Source organism: Pezoporus wallicus, unplaced genomic scaffold, assembly GCF_028554395.1.
Source record: "Pezoporus wallicus isolate ANWC-B61680 ecotype Strahan unplaced genomic scaffold, APGP_CSIRO_Pwel_v1 contig_4901, whole genome shotgun sequence".
NCBI classification, from domain to species: Eukaryota; Metazoa; Chordata; class Aves; order Psittaciformes; family Psittacidae; genus Pezoporus; species Pezoporus wallicus.
Window position 1 is genome coordinate 5,379,612 of NW_026640354.1, and position 16,000 is coordinate 5,395,611.

At 36.9% G+C, this 16,000-nt stretch overlaps 1 protein-coding gene across 1 annotated transcript in view; it reads left to right on the top strand.

Moving 5' to 3' along the window:
- Positions 1-16,000, top strand: part of EYS (eyes shut homolog) — a gene marked incomplete at its 3' end in the record, with an annotated part of 771,151 nt that overhangs the window by 464,104 nt on the left and 291,047 nt on the right. Inside the window, exon 31 of the mRNA XM_057418821.1 lies at positions 2,645-2,894. Within this exon, the coding sequence (XP_057274804.1) occupies positions 2,645-2,894 (250 nt within the window). The remainder of the gene's footprint in view (positions 1-2,644; positions 2,895-16,000) is intronic.

Sequence of the window (16,000 nt, forward strand, 5' to 3'; positions counted from 1 at the left end):
CTTTCATATATCTCTGCAGTCAAGTCAAGAAAAAGTAACTTTTCAGACATTAGCTGGTTTCAGGGCTTCTTTCTACAGCAGAAGATTATTTACAGTCAATGAGGGAAAAACTAAAAAAAGCAATAAAATGGTAAAAAAAAATTAATTCTGAAAAGCAGAAAAAACCTTCTGTCTTCAGTTCTTCTCAGGCACCATTAATCTCTGTCCCACACACGTTCCCTCAAGGAGATCTCCAGTACATACTAGCACATGTCAAGGAGCACAAGTGTCAAGTGGGCTGCTTCAGAAGCAAAGATAGGCCAGAAGCCAAGGATAGCAGCAAGGTAGGCAGAGGCAATGAGCTTACAGGCAAGGGATTGAGTTCCATAGTACCTGAAAAAGGATAGCAAAGCAAGACAAGTGACCATGTTAACCATTCAAAAGGTTCTTCCAAGTACTGCCAGGCAACTCTATGATCACAAAGCAGGTCTAAGCAGAAGATGAATTGTACTATGTTTTTTCATATTAATTTCTCACCTCAAAAAATCTTCTGAACATCAAATAAAACCATCAGAGAGGAACCATCAGAGGGATTAAACATCCTAAAATGTGTATTTGGTAGGCCCTTAATGGATTCTGGCTCCTAAGTATTGGGTAAGTGTGAGGAGGAAATAGTGGACCTCCCACAGAAGTAAGTATTCAAGGAGCTTCAGCTACAGTGTGTGTAAAGTAAATCTTCTGTAGTCTATGTATGTGATACTATCTGAAGTATGGATTATAAAGTATGGATCATGAAGTTTCTCATAAATTTTGAGAGGGAAAGCGTAGCCAGTGGTATATAGAATAGATGTTTACTTTTAAAATGAAACAGCTATGCATAATTTTAAGTGCAAATCTGCACAACCTAAACAGTTATACGATTCTATGATTCTATGATCTACCTGCATGAAAGTTGTTAAAGCATTTACAGACAGACTTTCAAAGGTGTCAAATTTATTTATGACTATTTAATGTACCCTTCACACACAGCAGAGGTTATCCACATCTGCTTTGTTTCTATGAGTCAGAAAATCTTAATGAAATGCTCTTCACCATTACATGTAAAAGTAATAAAATCGCACTAATAAGTCATAGGGAAAGTCAGAATAAAACAAGTTTTATAGGATTAAAAAAAATATTAGACAGAAATATTACTCAAATTGATCATTTGTGCTATGTGTGGAATTAAAATAGATCAAGGAAGAAAAGTGTTTTTATCATTCTGTGGGAATATGACATATGAATTGCCCTTCTGTTCCTTCATGCTTTTTGGAATACTGGTACAGTGAGTGATTTTATAAGATGCCATGAATATACCAGATAGCTCATCTGCTTGCCAAAACAAATTAAGAACTTGATTGAAACAGGCATGGATATATCTAAATCATTCAAAACACGTCAATTTAACCTCTTCCATTTTAAAGACTGAATGATTTAAACTACTTATAAGAAGAATAATTTGATTTTCTCTGTTTGTATTTTTGTCTTTCTCTCTTGCACCTCCTATTATTTCCCAACATTATAAATGAATTTAATAGAGTTGATAGAGATCTAAGAAAATGTAACTTGTTCAAGTTTTGTTTGAATATCAAGCCAGGTAGCCAAGAGAGACTATTTAAGCATTTTGTTTGAGGGAAGAGTGCAATGAGCACTTATTGAGCCCTACATAATTTACTTGAATTTTCTTACATGTGCCCCAGCTGTAGGAGAAGCTTCAGTCAGAAACTGTATCATGATGATATGTTGTCAGAGATGCATGTCTCGGGATGAGACCATGCATATTGTAAATAGCTATCCAGATATGTAGGAACCTTCTAGGTTAGCTGAGTTAGCTGTATCTCTTCACATAACCCATTAGGTCATTACAACAGAAGTGAAAATAAAATGAATGCAGGTCTGGCTTCAGAATGTGTTTATTTCACACTTCAAGAATGTGTTTAATTCATGTACTTATTGCTATTAAAAATGCAGTATTTCTTGTCTCTTTTACAAGCCACTGAATAAAACATTTTTAATTTATTACTAGGAAGGATATTTCAGGCTTTCCATGAATTGTTAGTGTTGATAAAAAATAAAAAGTGAGTACCAGATCAAATTTGAGACTGCCACTACATGTTTTTTACTTTTCCAAGAGGTATCTGTGAACTTAATGTATTAGCAAGGTTCTGTCTGAAGATTTGTTGACAACAGGCAACAAATACTGAGCTTCAGTGCACAAAAAGAAAGCGTTGACAATCAGAACAAACCACAGGCTTTTGGACAGCCAAGTCCACGGTACAAAATTTTCTGTATAACTACATGTTAACTGCAGATGATTATTTTAACCACTTTTTATTACTGGTGACAATAATATCTTTAATATTTTGCCATTATAAATCCGTGGAAAAATATTTATATTGGTAATTTATAATAGGGTCAAAATGTCAGTTAAAATTTAAAGTATACAACTATACCATAAAATTAGTAAAGCAATATTTTCCACATGATTAGATTTGCTTTCAAAAATGTGGAAAGCTTAATATAACCAAACAGCATTTTAAAGTGAAGAGGAAGTGATAATTTGAACTAATGTAACTATGAAATGCAAATTGCCTTTAAAAACGGCTTTTTGAAAATTCTCTTTCAGGGACGAAGCTGTGAGCTTAATTACAATGATTGTCTTATACAGTCCTGCTCCACTGGGTTTCTTTGTGTTGATGGAATAAACAGTATTACCTGTTTACCTATCCCCCAAAGCAAGAAAACTGTCACTGAAGTGGCTGAAGTGTTTCCTGATGAGATTTTAGACAATGACCTTTCATCAGCCCTGGCTGTGTCTATGGAACTTTTGTCTGAACATTCTTCTCCTGATTTTCATAGAGAAGAAGTGTCCCAAGGTAAGTAGAAAGAGCTTTTGAGTAAGTGCATGTGTCAGTTTTCTTTCCTTGTTTGTGCTTTTTTAATGTCAAAAATACTCAAAATGTATTTTCTGAAGAATGTTGTTTTCTATTTCCTGTATTACCTTCTATTCCATTAATTTGATCCATCATGCTTTCTTAATTGCATTCATATGTAACTGGAAAATTACTCTTTTTGCTCAAAAGTGTTTTCCCAAGCATCTTACACATCCAGTAGGGAAAACTGCACTTTCTCTGATTTTGGTTTTCAGTTTGCTTTGCTAGAGTGTACAATTTCATATGCCTCATATTGTGTTCAGCAATCTCTGACCATAATGCCAATCTTTCCTTCTTCCTTGGCTAGTCAGCAGCAGAAAGATAATTTGCCTTACTCCATGGAGACTTGATTTTCCTTTCCTACTTCACAGGTTTTCTCAGTGCTTCCTTTTCTGTGCATCTAGACAGTTTTTTCACTAAAAATATCTGCAACAAGCCTCTCAACATCTCTGCCACTCTGAACTGTTTATAGTGATGTTTTTGGGAAGCCCAAAAAACTCCTATCCTGTTATTTCTAAAATATTTGAAGAAAAGTCAACACTAACACAAGTGCAACATTGTGTTTTGAAGATTGTGGCCTGTTCATTTTATTAAAGCTAGTACTGTACAGATAGCATGTGTGTAAGGTGCCCTCTTTACAGTTTCGGAAGTGTTTGCTTATATACTCTTTCCAAGTAATTATTTGTGTAAGAAATAAGCCAGGAGTACTGTTTTTTTTTTTTTTAATTTGGGTAAATGAGTTTTACTTAATGCTTGATTTCTGCACAGACTAGTCTTTTGGAGATATACATATGTGTCAAGTAGAAATGAGGCACTGTTGGACTTGCTACTCACAAATCAAGAAAACCTACCGTGTAATATATTGATTAGTGTCAGCCTTGGCTGCAGTGAGCATAATATTGTGGAGTTTGGGATCTAGCTGAGCATGCTGAAGGTTAGTAATAAAACAGAGTTCTTAGATTTTAGAAGAGCTAACTTCAGCTTGCACAGCACTCAGCTGGGAGGGATTCCATGGAAAGCTTCTATGGAGGATCAAGGAGCTAGAGAGTACCAGGAGTTTTTCAAGAACACTCCTGGAAGCACAAAAAACAGTTAATGCCCTTTGAAGGTGAGGGAAGAAGGTGGAACAAGAATCAGAATCATAGAATAGTTTGGGTTGGAAGGAACCTTCACAGGTCAGAGACCCCCTTGGCCTAGCTGTGAGCTTGAGCCTGCCCAAAACCAAAATATCAGGATACCAGAGATGGGAAAGTGGGCAAATACCCATTGAGAACTACAAGGGTATTGACACGGGGTGCAGAGACACAGAAAAGCAAAAGCTCTTCCTGAATTGAAATTGGCCAGATATGTCAAAAACTACAAGAAAGGATTCTTCAGGTACATAAACAGCAAGCAGAAACAGAAGGGAAGTACTGGCCCACTGTTAAGCAGGAGATGTGAAAGTCATCAACAACACTGAAAAGGCAGAAGTTCTCAACACTTTCTTCACCTCTATCTTTACCAGCACTGTTGAGCCCTAGGCCTTGGGAACAAAAATCCAGGCTGATGAAAACACAGACCCACTGTCAGTGAAAGAAGAGTTGGTATGTGAAGTGTTACAGAAGCTTGACCCCTACAAATTTATGGGCCCTGACAATTTGCACCCAAGGGTGTAAGAGAGCTGGCTTTCTGCAATCTTTGAGAAGTCATGGAGATTGGGGGACGTCCCAGAAAGACTGGAAGAAGGCAAATGTCACCTTCGTCTACAAAAAGGGCTCAAAGGAGGATCCAGGAAATTATTGGTCTATCAGTCTTACTTAAGTCTCTGGGAAAGTTATGGAATGAATCTCCTGCAGGTTATCACTAATCAAATGAAGCATGTGATTGGGAAAAATAGCATGGATTCACAAGGGGAAAATCATGCTTGACAAACCTGATCACCTTCTACAATAGTGTCCCCAGCTGATGTGGGGCAAGTGGTAGACATTGTATACCTGGATTTCTCCAGGGCTTTCAATAGGGTTTTTCACAGACTACTCCTAGAGAAACTGACACATTATGGTCTTAAGTGGTCTGTATGATCGGTGGGGAACTGGCTGACTAGTCGCACCCAGAGGGTAGTGGTGAATAGCTCCTTTTCAAACTGGCAACGTGCCAGTTTGAACCTGAGGGATTCCCCAGGGATCAACACTGGGCTCAGAACTGTTCAGTATCTTCATAAATGATCTGGAAGATGAGATCAAATATAACCTGACCAAGTTTGCCAATGATACCAAACTGAGTGAAGTGGACACTTTGGGAGAACTACCCTGCAGGAAGACATGGATAGGCTGGAAGAGTGGGCTAACAAGAACTTGATGAAGTTCAGCAAGGACAAGTGTAATGTCTTGCACATGGGTAAACACAAAGCAAGAATACAGCACAGGCTGGGATCTTCCCCTCTGGGGACCAGCTCTGTGGAAAGAGACCTGGGGGCCCTGGTGGACAGCAAGCTCAGTATGAGTGAACAGTGTGAAGCTGTGGCAAAGAAAGCCGACAGGAATCTGGGTTACATCAACAAAGGCATCACCAGCAGAGATAAAGAAGCCATTTGCTCTACTCAGCACCTGTCAGGCCACACCTGAAATACTGTGTTCAGCTGGGCCATCTTGTCTAGACTGTGTTCTTGCCAAGAAAGGTTGGACTAGGTGATCCTTGAGGTCCCTTCCAACTTGCTATTCTATGATTCTAAGCTTTTGTTGCATTCTTAATAGGTAATATTCCTTCTTGATGTAAGTAATGACACAGTGAAAAGCAGTTAGAAAATGCAGTTACATCTGTATATCTTCCAGAATATCACATCAGTTCGTTTGCTGATGTTCTCAATGGGTAATATTTGTAATTCATTCCTTTTTATATTGATTCATACTAGCAGTTTGAGTTAGAAAATCTAATACTTCTGAGCAGTGCCACTTGTTCTGATTTTGGCCCTCATACAGAATATGAATAATGGGAGATTTGCATTTACTTCACTCATGAGGTCACTAAAACTGCTTTTACACTTTTATTAATAATATGATTTCCAGAGTGGTACTTGTTTGCTATATAATACTTTGGTAAGACTGAGTGAGGTTTTGGTGGCCATGTAATTTGCTGCAGAGTCAGTCTGGGGCTGAAGTTAGTTATTTTTTTTCTTTCTCTTACATGTTTTTGTTTTGTTGGTTGGGGTTTTTTTCTACATTCTTATCCTTAAAGGCCTAAAACGGGCAGATATTTTCAACGGGGCGACACTTCTGACCACTGATTTGGCTAAACTGAGCTATGGACTAGGAGGACTAACTGCCACTGGAAAGTCTTCAGCTGTATGCAGGATAACAAGATCAACAGGTGTTCTCTCTTCACACTTTTTCTTAGTTCACCTGTTAAGGTCTCAGTAAAAATAAAGTTTAATATCACGCCTGTACCATACATGGCTACTGATAATTCTATAGATTTAAGGTCAGTACCTCTCCCAAAGCATAATTATGATACAATCTCATTTATCAGTAGTTCCTTAATGACACTTTTCCTACACAAGTATCATCATTACAGGAACACTAGACTGTTGTTTATCTGCCACAGATATGAGTTCAGAAATTAGTAATATACCAAGGGCTGAAATAGAATTAAATAGCAAGTCACTACTCTCATATGGGTTACAGTTTACAACGGATTCTACAAGTGCAGCTTCAGTTCTCTCAAGGTTGTCTCAAGAAGCTCCTGGAAATTGTCAGATGTTTTTTCAGTATCAGAATAGTGCAGATTACAAAATCCTCCAATAATTTCTCATTCCTCTACTAATATATACATATAAAACCAGATATCTTTCCTCAGTTAGTCATGAAACTCAAATGCAAAACATCTCTTCCTAGTAAATATCTATTACTGCTTCTTTCATCAGCCAGATACTCACAAACATCAAATCACAGTCTGCTGATTCTTTAAGTGAGTTAAGCCAAATATGTGCAGCATTTTCTATGACTGGAATAAAATTGATGAATTCTCAGACCAAGTTCTGCATAGCAAACAGTTTCAACTTTATGAGATATTTTGGATTAACTCAGTGATATTAACCACCTGGTACACGCTAATGGGAGCTCCTGCTATTACTTCTGGGTATTTATGTTCTTCATCTAGCAAAATAACATCACTGGAGTTCACATGACTTCATCCTTGCATCCCACTGCAGGAAATACACACACACATCTCTGATACAACTCTCTATTCTGCCTTTTCCTTCACAAGAACCACATACTAATTTTCCATGGTTTTATTCATATTGTCAAACTATTTTTCCTTTAAAGACTATCTCTTTATAATCTTAATTTTCATCAGGTATGTCCTTTAAAGAAAAAAATGTTGACTTGACAAAATTATTAACTACTATTGAGCACGTGACAACTGAAGAAATTCAGCAATTACTGGAGACAAAACTGCATGGTCCAGTTACAGAGATATATCATTCATTAAGTCAGAGTACTTTCTTAAACATTCAGCTGAGTAGTTTATCTCAAGAATTACTTTTAACACACATAATAAATAGTAGTTCTGAGTTCAAAAATACATCTACTAATAAATACAGATGAGACACTTGAAATATTTAAAAAAAAACAATCTGGTCAAGTATTATTGATGTATATCATCTTCCTACAAAAACTTTGGATGTAAACCTCCTGACAGATACCCTGAAAGCTCATCATTATTTAAATCTTCTAGTGGTGAGTTATCTTACTTGGTTTGTCTGCACAAGCCTTGTCTGTGCAAACAGAAATCTGTAAAATGTTAGTGACAAAGCATTTATCTTTACATACCTGTTATCCTACTTTAAGTTCTGCCTTGCAATGACATTAGCAATATTGTACTGAAACACACTAAATCAGCAGACTACTGCCTGTGTATGATAAGGAATTCCTCATGAATCTAAATACTGTCTTACCTAGACTTCACAGTATATCTGCAGTAGCTTCAGTTTCTGGCCTTTATGAACTGATGTTATCTCTTGAGTTTCTCATTTCTATTCAGACATGTTTTTGAGGTGGTGGGGTGTCTTTATACAAAGATAAAAGTGTCTGTCAAGGTTACCAGGTGCTTCAAAAAGATTTATTGTAATCAGGAAGCAGCCTGTTCAATGAATATAGCACCTGCTGCTGTACCTGACGCAGATGGTTATTCTTCATGTTCTGCCACATAGGCTACTAGATCAATATAGAAGCAGGTTGGAGGCTCCTATAATGCTTGCAGGCAATCAGCAACTGAACAGTTTCACTTCAGTACAGTAAAGTTTTCAGGATTTCAGGTGTAGCTTTCATCATACTTACATATAAATTCAGATGGTATCTCTATGTTACAGTATATAATTATTAACATTTTAAATGTAAAATAGGTATAGAAAAAATGTATTTTTATCCCTTGAGAGAGTCATTTTTATATATAATATAATTAACTTGCACTTCTCATTCCAAAATGAGACAGACGATGGCTACATTGTTTTTTAGACAGTAAGATCTTTTTTGTAAGAACATGAGAGCTATTTTAGAAATAGAGAATTAGAAGAGCACACAAAACTGTGAATTCTAGAATTAAACATTAAAGAATATAGATTGGTTTGGACTGTGTTACTATTATGTTCTTTTATAAAAATGCTTTCTACAAAATGAATATCCATCAAACCAAGGAGAGAGAGAATTGCTTTTCATTCTTTGCTTGAGGGGTTGTGTAGGAAAAATGGTTTTATACCATTGACTTCATTCACATAGAAAAATTAAAAAGGATTCTAAACTATGGAAGATAAGTATAAAGGTGCCGAAAGTCAAGTAAAACATGATTTTTTGGCATAGAATAACAGGTGTTTTTTTTTCCTGTGAACACTTGTCCATGTAGATTTCATTCTCAATATGCATGCATAAGTAGACGGATCAAATTCTTGCTGTCAGAAGTGCCTCCTGATACTGCACCTACACTCATGAGGTCAAGTTGTCTGAAGCTGACAGAGTTGAGTTTGTTCAGCATGAAGAATAGAAGGCTCCGGGGACACAGTAAAGCAGCCTTCTAGTGCCTAGAGGGGGCTATGAGAAATCTGGAGAGTTTAAAAGGGCATGTAGGGGTAGGACAAGGGGGCATGGCTTTAAACATGTACATTTAGATGAGATATTAGAGATTCTTCACTGTGAGGGTTGTGAGGTGCTCAAGATGATCTGCTTCATAATCTTCCAAGCAATGAGGTCAGACTGATATGCCTGTAGTTCCCTGGACCCTCCTTCTGGCCCTTCTTCTAGATACCTTCTTCTAGGCACCTTCTTCTAGATAGGTGTCACATTTGCTAACTTCCAGTCAACTGCGACCTCCAAGTTAGCTAGGGCTGCTGATAAATGATTGAAAATAGCTTGGTGAGCACTTCTGCCAGCTCCCTCAGTACTCCTGTGTGGATCCCATTCAGCCCCATAGACTTCTGTATGTCTAAGTGATGTAGCAGGTCACTAACCATTTCCCATGTACTCATTTTCATTCTAGTATAGAAACTTAGAAAGTAAAAAAGTTATGTATACTTTTTACCTCCTTCTAGCTGCGGCGCTTACATATATAGAATTCCCACAGATTTTCCTATACATCTTACTTGCCATGAAGTCTGAGTATGAAGCAATCAGAGTAAAAAATACACTTTAAAGTTACAGGCTATCAAAATCCTTTTGTTTGCAGGGCAGCAGGTGGCACTTAAATAAAAGCAGAAGCAGGTCAGGTTTGCATTAACACTTTGTGTGCTCTTAATCAGATCACTGGAGAGAATGACTGCTTGTGAAAAAGGTCTGGAAAGTTGCCAGATTCAAGCTTCTAGCAGTTACAGATATAGTGCAAATACTGGATCAGGGTTCAATGCAGTCACTTTGCATGAAATTCCATGCTAACTTACATAGCTGGCATCTTAATGATGTTAAAAGTATTTCCTTCCTTGATATAGCAGATGTAGCAAGACACATTTAAATCAGCATATGATTACAGATATTGGGAACAGAGAAACTAAAATAGGCTGACAAACTGAGAGAAGACAGAGTTTAAAGGAATCACGAGAGTGATGGCAGATCTAGTGAATGTAATGGACACAATATGATAAAACAGAATTAGAAGGCAAAGGTGTCACATAATTTCAACATTTTTCAGAAACCTTGGCACACACTATTTCGCATGATTCAATAGAACCTGATTGAGGAGAAAGATGGAGGAGCATTACATTATTATGAAAAACAGAGTGTAAAAAAAATGAGAGCTCTGAATTTTCATTTCTTCTAGGAGAATTTAACTAATTTAGGAATCTTTAATAATTGGATGGGAGTCAGAAATCAAAATTTGGAATTCCACAGAGTGGTTAGATTTGGAAGGGACCTTAAATATCATCCAGTTCCAACCCACTGCCATGGGCAGGGGCACCTTCCACTAGACCAGCTTGCTCAGAACTCTAACACTCCACCCAACCCGGCTTTGAACACTCTTGTAAGGATGAGGTAGCCACAACTTCTCTGTTCCAGTGTCTCACAACCTTCATAGAAAGGAATGTCTTCCTAATATCCAACGTTAATCTACCCTCTTTTGTTTTAAAACCATTTCCCCTTGTCCTGTCACTACATGGCCTTGTAAAAAGCCCTTCTCCAGATTTCTTGTAGACCCATCTACTATGTTAATAATTTCAGGTTCCTAGCAAAGTAGAAATCCTTCACATTTTCATTAATTATATATGAGCTCTTGGTCAAATGAAACTAAGATCAATTAAGCTTGCCTATTAAATTAGGTCACTTAATTTTCATTTCATAAATATTTTACTTTTATTTTTTCACTGTATTTTCTGTGTTATCATCTGACATAATAACCATAAGAATATAAACTTCAAAAAAATGTAACAGAATTATATTCAGATAACATTTTTGCTAACAATTTTAAAATCTACCATGAGAAACTAGTTCATAGCATTGTGTAATATCTGACAGTAAAGTATACTGACTTTCTCCTTCCCATAGATTTTGGGAATAAACCTCTTGGCTTTGATATCAGTGATAGCAGATTTTGAGTGTCAGGTATATAGAAGCCATCCTGAGAACTGTATGACAGTCAGCTTCTGTCATTTGGAGTTTCAAAGCCAGTGGGATCTATGGGTAGCATCTACTCCTGGAACTGACAGAAGACAAATAATGTCTTCCATCTTTGAAAGACAGTACTCTAAGGAACTTTCTACAGGCATAGTTCACTTCCATATGATTAAAAATAAAACGGGGGGGGGGGGGGGGGGGGGTATGTCGGGAAGTAAGTGGAATAGAACAAGTATTTCTGGCTTAGGGAAGCTATTGTTTTCCCAGTAATTCAGAAGACTTCTCTGTTTTTGTTAAATAATATCAGCATTCTATGTTAAGGCTGTGAATATGTTGGTTTATTTTGTAGATTTTTGAACTGACCAATCTATATATCATTTATATCATTCACACTAACATTCATCAGCATAGCCAAGGGTAGCGTTTCAGTATCTTAAAATGTCATTTTTGCTGTGGGCTCTGAGGAGCCTAAAAATATCTGATTTATTTTTCTTTGAAGTAAACCAAATAAAAGTTATGAGGAATTCCATGCAGCTGGCATTTTACATTTATATTTTAGAGCAGTTAGTGCAATTACTGAATTTACTTTTGCTTTACTTTTAAAGCCGTATGTTGAATGTGGCCAAAATAAATCATAATAATCAACATCTGTGGTTTAAAATAACAAAGGTTTCTCATTATTTTTTTTAAAAAAACTATTATTTGGTATACTATGAGGTGCATCGCAAATGCACAGATTCCTCTTCAGAGATACTGTTACATGCCATGGACTTAAATAATCCTTGGGGATGATTTAGCAGTTTTCTGGAAGTGTAAATGCTGCCATTTCAATAGTTTTTTTCAGCTTAGTGGAGGAAATAAAGAGGTTCCTGTGTGATTCCCTCCAGTGAGTAACTGCTCACCAGCAGTGATAAGTTCAGATAGTAGTCACTGGAATCTGGACCAAAGAGACAAGTACAATAGGAAGGATGCACTGGATTACAGTGCAAGGTCTCTAGTCCTGTAGCTGATAAACATAATTCAGACTAAGGCATCTGCATGTAAATTCTATTGTGCAATGAATGCAAAGTATGACAGGGTCGTGGTTTAAGTGCAGTCAGTAACCCACGCAGCCCGCTCACTCACTCCCCCTCTTCTTCTTCCCCCGCCTCTGCTCCCGGAAGGACAGGGAGGAGAATCAAAAGAATGTAACTCCCACAAGTCAAGATAAGAACAGTCCAGTAACTAAGGTATAACACAAACCACTACTGCTACCTCCAATAATAATAATGATAAGGGAAATAACAAGGGAAGATAATACAGTACCACCCACTGATACCCAGCCCGACCAAGCAGTGAACTGGCCCTTCCAGGTAACTCTCAGTTACATCCTGGGCATGACGTGCTGAAGTATGGAATACCTCTTTGGCTAGTTTGGGTCAGGTGCCCTGTCTCTGCTTCCTCCCGGCTTCCCCTCCTCTTTGGCAGAGCATGATATTCAGAAAGTCCTTGGTCAGACTAAACATTTGAGCAGTAACTAAAAACATCAATGTTATCAGCACTGTTCCCAGGCTGAAAGTCAAAAACACAGCACTACACCAACTACTAAGGAGAAAAAAAATGACTGCTACTGCTGAACCCAGGACAGACAGCTATCACCCATGTAAGACTGAAGGGAAAAAAGAAAAACATTAAGGGTGGATGATGTATGATTTTCCTTGCAAATAACCATAGCATTTCTGAGTAACTCTGTGCAAACTTGACCTGTATTTAGCTTTAAATGATGTGAATTCTCAGACTTCATCCATCTAAGAAAAGATAATAAGTAAAAGAATTCTTAATTTGATGCATCTAAGAAACTCTTTTCCTTTGATTGGGATCTCTGCTTGCATAGACATTACAGTAAGATAGAGGAACTGTTGGCTAAATATAAGTCTCAGCTCTATTCTCAATTCAGTCATACCTGTAAAGATGTAATGGGGCAGTGTGCTTTTGAAGCAAAAGAAGAAAACAAATATTCTGAAGTGCTGTAATATCTGTTTGCAAGTGAAGGAAGTTGTAGGATGGGGAGGGTGAAAAGGAGAGAAATATGTGAGGTGGAAGGTAGGGGACATTGTAGGGTCAGGACACGATAAACAGAAGTGGGTGCACAGTGAGGTAAACAATAAGTGATGAATGATAAGAATCAAGCAGGAAACTTGATCAAGAATATGGGAGCATTCAGGGTGACATATTTAGGGGCAAGACCTGAAATGTTACAGCAAGTAATTGATCCCAAAGAAAACTAGAGTGCCTGTACTCTTTCCAGATTCTTTTCAGTTTTTGCCAATGTATTAATCCTAAAAATACCCATATTTACCCTGATGGAAAAAAGAGGCAATAACTTCTTATGAGTAAAGCACTATTGCTCCTACTGTGTGTCATGCATGCTCGCTATTTTACCCTTTCAATACCTCTATTTTTAACAGGCTTTTATGGTTGTGAGCAAGAGTGGATTATGCACCTTAAGACCTTTGACCAGGAGGGTTGTCTTGTTTCAGGTAGCTAATAAATCTTTGTGTGCAGTTATGGGATACATAAAATGACTTCATAAGCCAATCCTATTTTTTCCTTTAATGGCACATGGGTCACGTTTTCATAAAGACTGAACAGATTACTCAATACTCTTGAGATAACTGTGCCTGATTATGCCACAGTAAACTGCCCTGTGGCTTCACTTGGCCTGGCCAGCAATCTGTCATACGTAGTAATTATTTTATTTTTTCTTATTATTGAAAAGAAAGATGCAACACAGTTTCCCTGTTAGTAAATACACATTGCAGAGCTGGAGCAAATTTTCTCAAATACTCATCTTTGTTCTGCTTCAGAAGCTAAAGATACCTTTAATATCTTTATATACCTTGCCAGTATCTGTTAACTAAACAGTTGATTATGAGCACCTGTTACTATAAGAGGACAAATAAGATAGCTGAAGAGGTGTTGGAGTTATGCCTTTTTTGCATACCTGAATAGGTCAAGAATATATCAGAGGAAAAATGCTCTACCCTTCTTATTGGCTGGAAATAGCTGCTACCCAACTAAAGGTTTTAATGTACATCTCTTGAGCACTTTTTTTTCCGCTTGGGGGAGAGGGGGAGAAGTGGTTTAGCGTCTCTTGGCATAATTTACTGCAGAAACTCTTTTTTTTTTCTTCCAAGCTGTCCAGGTGCAATGCTGGTAATACTTATTTAGATTATGATTTGCATTGTAGCAAACTGTTTTATATTCCAAATACCTAATAAACTGCATTGTAAAGTATCAAAAAACATCATATGGCAGTTCAGTCATTGTGTGTATCACAAGCAGTTTTTGTACTCTTAACTCTAAAAAAGTAATTTGAGAATAATTTTGTTTAGAAGTATTCATAATTTATTCAGTATCACAGTAAATGAATCAGGAAAGTTTGGAGGGGATAAATCATGCTGAACATACTCAATTTAGAAACATGAGTTAAAAGTCTGCCCTGTTTTCCATGATGGAAGTAGAATTGAAAGAATCAGAATATTTTTCCTTACACAGAAGAGCAGTTCTCTTCCAACTTAGTATTTCAACCATGGGTAGTAGCATGATCTTAAATGCTTGAGTATCCTTATGTACTTTGTGGACCAAGTATTCTCAGTTTCTCCTGATTTCTTAGTCTTTAGTTTGAATGATGTTTTTATCCTAATTTGGGGAATACACCGATTATTGGAAAACATCCTAGTATATAACATTTCCCCTTAATTGTTGGAGACTACTAGATGTTCCTAAAAGAACAGCAATATTCGAGTCACAGTTTTATTCAGTCTTCTTAATGATCTCTTAGAACTATTAAGCAAAAGGGACTGGTAAACGTGTGAAGTGCAATAGCACATTTGACAATGTATTTAATTTATACCAAAAATACTTATTTCAACGAAATAACTGGGATTTCTTAAAGGAAAACTTATAACAGTGACTAAATTATCTTTGGTGGATTTGGTTTAAAGATCACATCTGAAAAATTGCAGGACATGGAAAAGCAGAACAAATTTTCTGATTTCCTTTTGTCTTTTTTTTTGTGTACAGATACCATCATTTACATCCCTGCTTTTCTCTTCTCTCTTTAGAAATCATTTCCTTGGTAACATTAATTTTTTATGCATGCAGCTACTAAAACTTTACATAAGGGTGGGGATACTGGAGAAAAGTCTAAATATCATTATACTTCAAACTAGGATTATGAAGTATAAAGTAGCTCTACCTCCAATACTGTGCATATACTACATCTTTTTCTGAAAAGGATGGAATTTTGCTTAACACTTTTTTATTACTTTGGCTATATTTATCTTTGTAAATATTGGCAAAAATAATATTCTTTTGTTGGTGAGAAGAATTTAATTGCTTTTATGCTTTAATATAACAGCACTCTAAGGAAAGTGGAATTTGAAACAAGAGGGAGCCAAAATTACTGGTGGTGGGGAAGGAAATCTAGATTTTTTTTTCTGAGTATATGTCAAATCTTAAAGTCTACCCACATGTAGAGACAGCTACAGTCATTTCTGAAAATACAGTGTTAGGACTTGAGGCTTTCCCTTCCTTTCCCTTGCCTTCCTTTGCCTTGCCTGAGAAAGAAGTGTTCTTTTGCTACAAGACTTTTCATTTCTGATTCTTTTAAAGTTCTCTTTCTCTGTTAATGAGAACAAATTTTCAGTAAACCCTGGAGGAGGAAATCTATTTCCAGTTCTACTGAGTTTTGTAGTGAAGGTGAAGTGCAGACTAAACTGCATGATCTATCCATAAGTGGTCTGAGGATTAGTATCATGTGGGGAGAAGGAAGAACTCTCACTAGCATGTCTTCAATGAAAACACGGGCCAGAGAGTCAGGGTCCTCACTAAACCCAGCTGTGGCAAGGAAAGTCATGGATTCTCTCATGAAGGGAAGCACTGCATGTGGAATGCTTGATATTTCTGCCATAGACTTTGATCAAAAAATGTATT